Source organism: Hyalella azteca, unplaced genomic scaffold (assembly GCF_000764305.2).
Source record: "Hyalella azteca isolate HAZT.00-mixed unplaced genomic scaffold, Hazt_2.0.2 contig7645, whole genome shotgun sequence".
NCBI classification, from domain to species: domain Eukaryota; kingdom Metazoa; phylum Arthropoda; class Malacostraca; order Amphipoda; family Hyalellidae; genus Hyalella; species Hyalella azteca.
In genome coordinates, this window is record NW_025937765.1 from 22,465 (window position 1) to 35,070 (window position 12,606).

Below are 12,606 nucleotides of genomic sequence, written 5' to 3' on the forward strand. Positions count from 1 at the left end.
GCTCCTGGAGAACTTCAATTTCATTCTCCTCCCTTGAGTAGCGGGGGTTACTGAACACTGATTCAAACTGAGATCCCAGTAACTCACACATGCCCTGATCATCTCCGACAATGACTTCGTTATCCTTAAGCGGGCCTACTGGCATCTTTATTTTAGCCTTGGACTGAGCATATTTAAAAAAAAGCTTTAAATATTTTTCCTTGGACTGAGCGTAGGTATTTTAAAAAAAATTAGATTAGTACGCACTTTAGAGAGTGACAGAGAGGGAATTTTGTCGTCCGTCCGTGAAGTCAAGGACAGACGGACAGACGAGACGGACGACTTAACGGACGGACGGACGGACGGACATGACGAGCACAATAGCTTATTTTTTTCCGTAAATGAGAAAATGTGCTATAAATACTTGGGGTTCACTCTGATAACCTCAACCACTCACTCTTCCCCATGTGATGCCATTAATCCCCTCATGACAGCCTGGGGCAGACTCCCCGCGGCGTGGGGGGGAGGTGCGGCCCCCGTCGCCGGGGCTACTGCTGCACTGTCATGGGGGAGGCTTCGTGGCGCAGAGCACCAAGAGTCAAGAGGTGGGTCATGAAGTGGGTCATGAAGTGGGTCAAGAGGTGGGTCATAAAGTGGGTTATGAAGTGGGTCAAGAGGTGGGTCATGAATTGGGTCAAGAGGTGGGTCATGAAGTGGGTCAAGAGGTGGGTCATGTGAAAAGGTTCTCGTATGAATAGGTTTACGGTAAAAATATCGTACAGAGAGTGGGTTGCAAAGAAACACGGTTACATTCCATATTAAATTGGAAAATTCAATTTCACATCCTACGTCAACAAAAATCTCTAGTCCATGAAAAAGGGTAATCTGAACACGATCAAAATTTAGAAGCTATGAGTTAACATCAAGAAAATTTCTCTACAAGAAAACGTTGATACATGTCAATTCCGTTGAGTCGTACGACTGTTGTGAACGACCGTATAATGCACGTACACGTTTGCGGCCGTATGTTCAGCGGCCGTACCGCTGCTGTATTCTCGCGTCTTCTTTCACAGTTGCTCTTTCTTCATGGCCGTATTTCCCGCGTTGTCTCACGGCCGGTCTAATCGTAGAATTTATTATGACCGTAATACGGAACAGTGGTGTTCGTCTTCATAGTCATTGATGTTTCTCCAAACTCGCTGCCGTACTGTTGTTGATTAGGTGACCTCATCACCATTCACTGCACCAGCAACCCTGAGCAACTCATCACCATGCTCAGCAACGTGCCCCTGCACGCCTTCTATGGCCGCTGCCTCGGCTTCCATGTCAGTATCATTATTTATTAATTAATTGATTTTTTACTTGGATAATCTATGATAAATTTCTTTGTAATGTCAATCTTATTTCGTAGTACCTATGTAATGTAAAGTATATTTAATGCATGCCTTCTATGGCCGCTGCCTTGGCTTCCATGTCAGTATCGTTATTTATTAATTAAATGATTTTTTAATTGGATAATCAAGATTCATTTCTTGGGAATGTCAACATTATTTTGTACCTGCCGTTTATGGCCGCTGCCTCGGCTTCCATGTTGGTATAATTATTTATTAATTAATTGATTTTTGACTTGGATAATCTAGGATTCAATTCTTAGTAATGCTGAAATGTTTATGTATGTGATGCATGATATAACATACTATTTAATGCACTCTCCTTTGCCACTCTTTTAGCTTCCATGTGATTATCATTATTTGTTAATTAATTGATTTTTTACTTGGATAATCTATGATTAATTTTTTGGTAATGTCAACATTATTTCGTACCTATGTAATGTAAAGTATATTTAATGCATGCCTTTTATGGCCGCTGCCTCGGCTTCCATGTCTGTACCTATAATTATTTATTAATTAATCGATTTTTTAATTGGATAATCTATGATTAATTTTTTGGTAATGTCGACATTGTTTCGTACCTATGTGAGGTAAAGTATACCTATTTAATGCATGCCTTCAATGACCGCTGCCTCGGCTTCCATGTCAGTATAATTATTTATTAATTTAACTTTTACTTGGATAATCTCGGATTCATTTCCAGGTAATGTCGACATTATTTTGTATGTGATGTAAAGCATATTTAATGCACTCTCTGTTGCCACTGCCTTGGCTTCCACGTCAGTATAATTATTTAAAAATTAAATGATTTTTGACTTGGATAATCTTGGATTCAATTTTTGGTAATGCTGACATATTTATATATGTGATGTATAACATACAGGAGGTTGTATACATACTCCCCACTCACCCACCTCTTTATCACATGTATTTAATGCACTCTCTATGGCCGCTGCCTAAATTTCCATGCGATAATCAGAATTTATTAATTAATTGATTTTTAATTGGATAATCTTGGATTTATTTCTTTGTAATTTTGACATATTTATATGCGTGATACAGCATATAACATATTTAATTCACTCTCTGTGGCTGGTGCCTTGGCTTCCATGTGAATATAATTATTTATTAATTTATTTTTTAATTGGATAAGCCAAGATCAATTTCATGGTAATGCCGACATATTTAGCTACTATATAATGTATAATATTAAAATAAAATATAATGTATAACATATTTAATGCACTCTCCATTGCCACTGTTTTGGCTTCCATGTGATTATCATAATTTATTAATTAATTAATTTTTTACTTGCATAATCCAATATTAATATCTTGGTAATGTTGACATTATTTATATATGATATACTATACAACATATTTTATGCACTCTAAAATTTATTTAGCCATGCCTTTTCTACAACAGAGATTATTGCCTGGTCCTTTATTTGCAAGCGGTAAGACTGATCGTAACGTTTCTTCTGATGAGAACTGTGACCGTACTGTGCTGATGACCGTACCGATGATAATTCTTGCGCAGAGCTCAAAACTTGAATCTTCTTATTGCCGACGTTTAAATTATAACGTCTCGTGGCCTTCTCGCATTGCCTCACGGCCGAGTCGCAGCCGTACCGTTGATGTAAACCGTACTTTGTAGATTTTAGACGCGCTTACAGAAATCAATGCTGCCGCGATGGGTCTAGTTTTCTCGCGACCGTCAATGTTCGAAAACGGCGAAACCGCCGGCCTCACGGCCGCGGCCGTTACAAAGTCCGCTGACTGCAGACCGTGCTTGCGTAACGGTCCCCTCCGTAGAACAGCCTTTGGCGCCAATTTTAAGGTCCTTTCATACGCTGGTGTCGCCCAAACTTAAACCTATACCCTCGTATTGACGTCGCGACAGTTTCGAGTTCCACAAGGGTTCCCTTTGATACCCTCGCCATTCCAAACTATAAACAACCCTCGGTCTCATGGTTTTCTTTCCTAACTTTGCGGTCAAGTCACATCCTGCCAATAATATAATTACTCAATATAGCTCAGTCCCTTCTCTACTTCACAACACAGATATTTTAAATAATATCATTTTTTTATTATAGATCAATATTATCACATTGTGTTTATTATTTTTTATTAAATATCTGCATATCGTGCGAATATTTAATTAATATTTCAGTAATATTATTTTTTTATCGTGTTGAAATTTAATTGATATATGAGTAATATTTTATTAATATCAGGCAGATATTCAATTAGTAGGTATATCAGTAATATTTAATTAATATGGTGCAGATATTCCTGAGGGAGTGGGCGGTGGGGTGCGGGGTGCCCCTGTTGTCCGTGGACTACTCCCTCGCCCCTGCCGCCCCCTACCCCCGCCCCCTCGAGGAGGTCCTCATGGTATACTGCTGGGCCCTGAACCATCTGGACCTGCTGGGTACCACGGGACGTACCATCGTCCTTACTGGTACGTGCTGAACCATCTGGACCTGCTGGGTACCACTGGACGTATCATCGTCCTTACTGGTACGTGGTAACAAACCATGGTGCAGGATTAGGTTATAGCGTGGCCCGGGGCTGTTANAAGGTCCGTTGCGATGCCAGGGGTCCGTTGCGACCCCAGGGGTCCTGGTCTCCCAAAGGGTCAATTGTTGACTTCCTACCTTTTGTCAACTTCCTACTTTTTTGTCAACGTTCTACCTTTCATAAAATTTCTACTTTGCATTAAATTTCTAACTTTTGTCGATTCCTTAACTTGTGTCAACTCATCAAATTAAAATTTCTTCCACAAAGTCAATAGCAATCACTTTCTACTTAGAAAGTCCGTAGCAAACTCCTGCTATAATTTACCTGTTTCTAATTGGCGCAATTATTTTATATGTAATTTATGTTCAATTTTGATTTCTATTGCAATATTTAAACCTCTTTTGATGTGCAGCTTATGCCGGCCACGAAAAAGTTGACATCGCCAGTCCCGACTCAGATAGGCCTGGCCGGCCTAGTGGTCCTAAAGAAAATTCTTCTTCAAACGACACCGAAGCTGGAGAAATCCTAACCAAAGTCGACAATACCAAGATTTTCAACTGTAGTCCCGCAACTTCCGGTTGCAATCCCGCAAGTTCCGGCTGCAATCCCGCAACTTCCGACTGTAATATCGCAACTTCCGGCTGCAATCCCGCAACTTCCGGCTGCAATCACACAACTTCCGGCTACAATCCCGCAACTTCCGGCTACAATCCCGCAACTTCTGGCTGCAATCCCGCAACTTCCGGCTGCAATCCCGCAACTTCCGGCCCCGGTTCCGGCCCCGGTTCCGGCCCCGGTTCCGGCCCCGCTCCCCACTTCTCCTTCACGAAAGACCCGACAGCGGTTCGTGCGGTTCCCGACTTTCAATGCACCGCTTCAATTTTCGACGACGAATCCTCGGCCAAATCGGCGCGACCGCCGTTTTTTAACAACGAATCTAATTTCTTGTCGGCCGCTGACTCAGCTGATTCAGCTGAACTACTCAGTGCCGGTAAACTGTGTCTTCTGAGTCCATCAGTTATGAGTGAGGCTGGGTCTGATACGTTGACCACCGTGTCTCTTACCTCGGATGTATCACGTATACCGCGTGTAGGAGATACGTTGCAAGAAGCCGTGGATAAGGAAACACGGTCACGACAATACGTGTCCGAGTTCCTGGATAAATACGTCAGGAACAGGGAGGTGAATTATTATGAGGTGTTTGTTAAGGGCTTTGATAATATGTTTTATGTACTTATCTGAACCAATAAAATTCTATTTATATGTACTCTAGTCTATACATGATTTATATGCTGATGGTCTATGTTAACATTTAATTGTCTATATGTACTTTTCATGGATTTTCATTTCTATAGATTTCAAATTTGATTAATAATGTTTTAAATATAATAGTTTTTGATTTAACTTCAATGAATTTGAAATTTGAGTGATTATAAATTGAATTTCTTGAACATGTCCATCACCAAAATGAGACTACCTATAATTTTTTTAATGGCGTATCCCGTTAAATTAATTTTAATGCATTAGGATTCTTTGTTCATTTTATTCCTGCTCGTACGGATCATTAATACTTACGTTTTAAATCAGCGCGACGCTGACGTTCTGTCAGGCGGGGAGGAGGAGAGCAGCGACACACCCTCCCCGTCCGCCAGCTCGGCGGCCACTGAGCTCGAGGGTGCCAACTACCCTCCTTATTACTACGGCCGCGCCCTCTCTCAGAAACTGGGTTAGTTATTTTATAATTAGATAATATTCTTATTCAAATTGAATGGATTGTTTAATCCATTATTGTTTAATTGTTTTTAATATTTTCAAATTAAATGCATGCTTTGAACTCAAGGTTTCAACCATGGAACTTAATACGTTTTATAATAAAAAAAATCTTTGCTGTATTAAATGGATGCGTTTCACATATCATTCTTGAAATTTTTTTTTATAAGTTTAAGGAGTTCAAATTAAAAAAAATTGAATTAAAAACTTAAAATTGAAGCAAGTTAAAGTTGAAAAAGTTCAAGTTTAAAAAAGTTAAAATTTAAAAAATATGAAATTAATAAAAGTTCAAGTTAAAAAAGATTAATTTTGAATTTGAAAACAGGCGCAGCCAAGAATGCGGTGGTGTCTGGTCTGGCGGTTGGTCTGTCGGTTGGTCTGTCGTCCGTGGGTCTACCCTCAAGTCTGTGCGGTCTACAGACCCCCTCACACCCCCCCTCTTGCATCCCCCCGCCCCTCGGGGATGAGGATGATGTGCCCTACGGGGGGGCGGTGACCTCCCACACCCCCCCTTCTGAAGAGCGCCCCCCCGGGGGGCAAAATGAAGAACCGTAATATTTTAATAAAAAAAAAGTTTATTATGTTGACATTTTTTTTATATTTTTAAGGTAGTGCCTTCATTAACTTATATTTGATTTAAAGGATTGTAATTTTTCTTCTATAAAAATTGCATTATTTTTAATAAAACGAGTTTAAATTTTTTTAGAGCTTTGAAATATTTTTAATTAGATGTAAAATGCGTACAATATTATAATGTACAATATTACAAATTTTGTAATTGTATATAAAATGTATATAAATCAAATGTATATGCAGTATTATAATAATATATCTCATTTTTATTTTGTGAAGAAACAATTGCATTATGTATATTATCCATTCAATGTTTTTTTAAATTATGTTTAGATATAAAATGCATACAATATTATTATTGCCTAATATTTAATTATATTTAAATATTTTATAAATATTTTAGAGAAGACAAATGTGGTCCTGACCCTGTCTCTTATACACATCTAGATGTGTATAAGAGACAGACACATAATAGTCAGTTAAAATAATTATAAAACTTGGTCCGCGATAGAAGAGAGAGGTTTTAGAAGATTACATATAGAAGAGAGATGATGCGGATGACTCATGCACGCCCTGAGTGGTCAGACTCAGCTTTCAGAGTACATAACAACGCACAAGTGGCTCATAATGGCTCTCAATGGTGACGCGGCTCAAGAGACTGAATGGCTGGTCAGTGGTTCATCCTCACTATGAGGGTCGTCGATTTAACGTACGGACGAAGCTCTAGGCAAAGGCCAATCTCATGAACACTTATGTTGACATGGAATAACGTCGGTGAAAATAAGACGGAATTTTCCCAATTAGTTACTTTCTAGTTGTAACGCTGCAAACATTGACACTGATCAACGAACAGTCGAATTATCGGTCAATCAATCTACCCTTAAAATCGACTGACGATATTTCCACAAAAATTTTATCGACGTAACACCAAAAATATACGCAAATTTGTGGGAATGTTTTAAATTTGGCAATGATACCCTAGAACGAATAGCAATATTATCTAATTCATCAATTAGCACTGAGGAATAGAAACATCATTGCAGCCGACACTGGTATCACTTTAACACTGACAAACTAGACCCTTCATGACAGTCTTAGTATCGATAAGCCTTGGATGAATTATCAGCTCGTTTGTATGTATTTAATATGGCAGATAAGATATGAGAATAGTGATAAGAAGGGTGAGGATGACTACACACAAGAAACATCTGATCACTTCCTGTCTCTTATACACATCTAGATGTGTATAAGAGACGTGTGTTATACCAGGCGTTGTGTGTTATACCAGGCGTTGGATGCTATTTAACAGATATTATATGCAATATATGTTATACCGGGTTTTATTAGTTATACCTGGTGCTACTTTTAATACCAGATGCTATATTCTATACTAGGTGTTAATAGTAATGCCAGGTGCTTCTGGTTATACCAGGTGTTCCTAGTTATACCAGGTGTTAATAGTTACACCAGGTGTTACTTGTTACACCAGGTGTCACTGGTTATACCAGTCTGTAGTCTCCTGCAATACCATCATATCATAATCACTTGTTGCAATAATACCACACATACCAGCGCTGAAGTTCTACCTCACTTGGTATAATCCAGCTTGAAAATATTTATATATTCCAGAATAATAATTTCGTGAAAGTTAATTATAATCATAATAAAAAAATCATAAATTCGGCAGTGCATTTGTTTTTGTGTTGAGATTTTCTGCCATTAATTATTATATTAATTCGTTTTTATTTATCAAGATGAATTTTTGTATTTTAATTAATTATTATTTTTATTTCAATTAATTATTATTTTGTTTTATTTTAGTTAATTATTTATTCCTATTGTTGTTGAATGAAGGGCATCAGGAATAATGTTAATCTTGAGGCCTAAATAAATATTTTAATTGAAATTATTAAATTAAATGAAAACGAATAAATAAGTTGAAGTGTTAATATGTTGTGCACTAGTTAGCTGCGCTATTAACTAGAAACTAGTCAACGCTTCACTAGTGTCGTAATTAGTTATTAGTTGACGCTTAGTTATTAGATACGCTTTCACTAGGTACGCTATCACTAGATAAATTGCTTGCATCTAGGCATGAATTCACTAGGCAAGCCCTATATTTCTGTACGCTTTCACTAGGTACGCTATCACTAGATAAATTGCTTGCATCTAGGCATGAATTCACTAGGCAAGCCCTATATTTCTAGTCACATATCAAGAACATCTAGAAACACCTAGAAGCCACTATGTTCTGTTCTAGGTGACGTTCAGCTCGAAATAATCTAGAAATAACTACATGTTGCAATCTAGAAAATTTATCGCGTATTTTGTTGACAGTAGAACTACCTATATTATAAATAATAATTATTAAGCTAATAGATTTTTATAAATAAATGTCTGCAAAAATGACAATTTGTTTATAAAATTGAGTGTTTATTTTAGATTTGTAGAAATTTTTCTAGAATTTTTCGATCTTAATACTAATAATATAATTGTTGGTAATTTTCACTATTGTTGTTGTCACTATTCTTCAGAATTGTGTTCATAGTCTATAATTATTGAATTGTTCACTACGATATAACGATATTTATTTATATATTCCTATTTATGTTTCATAGGATTTGATAAGTTCTTATATAAGTTATATAAGTTATCTTAGATTTGATAAGTTCTTGCAATTATGAAAATAATTTCAAATAATCTATTTTGATGTTCGATGTTCAATAAGTTGATTTGTATGTTGGTTAATTTTAGATGAACAATAATAATCAAATTGTAATGTAGCTATTTAGTAATAACTGCCATATGAAGCTATTTATTTATACTATAGAAAACGTAGTCAATATATAAATATGTAGTTGTTAAATAAAACTATTGTAACTTTAGGACATGGATGAAAAATAGTAGTCAATTGTAGACGAAATTGAAATCACTTTTTTTAAATAAATCGATTTGATTTCGTCTCCGCTTCTTCTGGATTCGATTCCCGAATTCCCGAATCGTATTCCCAGCAAAAGTTTGCCATGTGTTCAGCTCATTCCCATGCTTCTATTTAAATGAAATATTTAAAATAGTTATGGTGTTTTTTATTTCTTCATAATTTTTACGTCCGAATTGCGTAACAATATCCCCTAATTGAGAAATTGTGAAATTGCCGAGTATTATTTAATATTTGCTGGGCATTATTAAATATAACCGACTTTATCTGCATATTACTAGGAAATGTAACGACTAAAAATGCCCTGAAATATTTTGTAGATCTGATTTTTCACAAATTTTAGAGATATTCAGTTAAATCTAGATTTCATTAATGATTTGATACCTTTACAATAGAATTTTTCGGTGTTAGCATATATCCTGTTTTAAATAATAATTGAACCATTCAAAGTTCGAAAAATAATGCAGCATATCGATTTTTCCGGTTATTTCCTGGAAAATCCCATTCTAACTGGATGCTGTAAATGATTAGAAATTTAGAAAAAAACTGGAATATTTGAGGAACTTTATTTTTCCTGTTAGTACCTGCTAAATCTGGTTCTAGATAGAGATTATTCAATCAGATGTATGCGGATAGTTCCAGGAACATCCGGTTCGAACTAGATACTAGTTACGATTTGGAACCTTCGATAATTTTTCTTCAACCAGAAATTTCCAAAAATATCCGGTTTTTAGGAACCTTCTAGAATATTCTAGAATACTCCATGAACCAGTTTTTTCAGTTTTTTCTGGTTATTACCGGAAATATCCGGTTTAAACTAGATAAGCTTGAGAGTAAATATTCTTTTAACCATATGTTTCCGGATATTTCCAGAAATATCCGGTTTTAGGAACATTCTGGAATATTCTGTGAACTAGTTTTTTCTGGTTAGTACCGGAAAAAATTCGGTTTAAACCAGTTACGTAGATTAAGAAATTTCGTGAATATTCTAGTAACCAGATATTTCGGGATTTTTCCAGAAATATCCGGCTCTTAGGAACCTTCTAGAATGTTCGTGAATATTCTAGAATCCCGTTTTTTCTGGTTAGTACCGGAAATATCCGATTTTATCTAGATGGTCTTTAGGATTCAGAATGTTCTGGAATACTATTAAAACCGGTAATTATCCGGATTAGTATTACTACCGGTAATAATAATTGATAATTAATTATCCGGTAGTAATACTACCGGTATTATCCGGATATTGCGCTATCCATGGGAAAAATCTGGCTGTAACTGAAAGTTCATGATGCTTTGACTTGAAAAAATTGGAATTGTCCAAATTGCGACGCAATTTTCGCCCCTGCGTGGGTCATCCTGATGCAGTTTTGCCTTACGAAAAAGGGCGTATCAATGTTAAATAATTCTGCGGTATCCATGCTACCAGCTTGTTTTGACTGGTATCCATGCTACCAGCTCATTTTGACTGGTATCCATGCTACCAGTTCGTTTGGACTGGTATCCATGCTACCAGTTCGTTTTGACTGGTATCCATGCTACCAGTTCGTTTTGACTGGTATCCATGCTACCAGTTCATTTTGACTGGTATCCATGCTACCAGNTTAAGGATAAATTCCCGCGCACACTTCGGATCAAGAAAGTTAATTAATTAACTAATTATGGAATATAATTATACGAACTGAACAACTTTACGAGATTAAACTAATTATTCAAATAATTGATGATGGTGATTTCGTGAAAAAAGTTATTGAATTTATCAGTATAATTTATGTGAATTTTTAATACCTGGAATAATCCATTTAAGAAGTAAAATGAATGAAGACACTAGAACATTTTAAATTAGAAATTGGAAAGTCCATAGAAAATACTGAAATAGTTAAAAATAATTACTAATTTATAATTGATTGGCATATTTCATTGCTAATAATACTATAAGCCTAAAGAAATGTCACCAGTTGGAAAATATTAATTCAATACTGAATATTAAATAACGGATATTAAAATTCAACATAAAATTTCAATTGCACAAATTTTTACCTGGAATTCAAATAAATTATTCTCCATCTGTTATTTAAATAACATAGATTTCACCCTTTCATTTATATAATATAACTTAATTACACTGCATAAAACATATACGAAGTGTGCGCAGAGATGCGTTAGAAAGCCTCTAATCTTTAAAATAATAATAAGGATCATAATTAATTCTAATTATAATTACTATAGAGACATTATTTACAAGTTTGTAACATTAACCTGCTGTGCAGAAGTCAAAATATTAACATTGGGATAATTTTTTCAAGTGTCCCAATGATTTAATAATATCCGAAAATATCAAAAGTTATTTAATTCAAGACTAAATCAAAATATAATTTAATAATTTTTCGTCGCATAATTTTAGGGGAAAATGTGGCTTTTTTCAGCCGCATTAAAAAAATGTGTTTACATAATTTTTTTCAGGATTTGATAAAATATTAAGTAAGATCAAAATATTAAATTAAAACCAATGGCAATTGTTCAAAACAAGATTAGCGTCTTCTTTTGTTTTAGTTTCACATTATAGTGAAACAATTGTAAAGTGAAAACAAACTACAGAAAGTGAGGGAAAAGTGAGGGTAAAGTAATTGTTATTTACACGAGGGTGGGCTTTGTATGGCCCTAAACTGTACAATCTACACATAGTAACCGTCCTGAATGGTAATTCACTCACACACACGCACACAGTGCCCATACATGTACACAAAAAACTATGCATTACTTTCACTATTAAATCTATTTTTTAGACTCCTCAGAGTTGAAAAAAAAATTAATGCCAGTTTACTTACACCTTCAAAATATTTACCGATATACATAGTATTCACACTGGTATCCTGGATACCACCAGTTTCTGCAGACTGGTATCCTGGTTATTATTAGCAGGGATAAAGTGGTATCCAGGATACAAGTACACATTTTTAAAGTGGTACCTATCCAGGATATTAAGAAATGTCCAACTGGTATCCAGGATACCCATACATTTCGACAGGTATCTTTGATACAAGTTTGTTCAAACTGGTATCAATGATACAATTTTGTTCAAATTGGTATCCATGATACCAGTTAGTGTAGAACGGTATCCACGCTACCAGTTCGTGTAGAACGGTATCCATGCTACCAGTTCGTGTAAAACGGTAACCATGATACCAGCTCGTTCCTAATGGTATCCTAGAACAGTTTCAACTAGTATCCTTTAACTGGTATCAACAACAGGAGGATACTATTTAAAGGACATCAAGAAAATCCTATTTAATTCCGAGAGAAAAAAAAAAGAAGAAAATAGTATTTCCCCGAAAATAAAAAATGTTGAACCAAAAATCATTGCTAACATCAGTAATCTGAATATTTTACTGTAAGAAGTAAAGTATTTGTTACTGTTTCTAGTTAGTATTGCTAG

The 12,606-nt window shown here is 35.7% G+C and overlaps 1 protein-coding gene across 1 annotated transcript in view; it reads left to right on the forward strand.

The window, feature by feature from the left end:
* The window catches only part of LOC108668222, a 15,457-nt gene extending 9,240 nt beyond the window's left edge, over window positions 1-6,217 (forward strand). Inside the window, exons 6-10 of the mRNA XM_047881328.1 lie at window positions 474-584; window positions 3,659-3,833; window positions 4,305-5,074; window positions 5,480-5,618; window positions 5,988-6,217. Coding sequence (XP_047737284.1) covers window positions 474-584; window positions 3,659-3,833; window positions 4,305-5,074; window positions 5,480-5,618; window positions 5,988-6,217 — 1,425 coding nt within the window. The remainder of the gene's footprint in view (window positions 1-473; window positions 585-3,658; window positions 3,834-4,304; window positions 5,075-5,479; window positions 5,619-5,987) is intronic.
* Window positions 6,218-12,606: the final 6,389 nt, after the last annotated feature.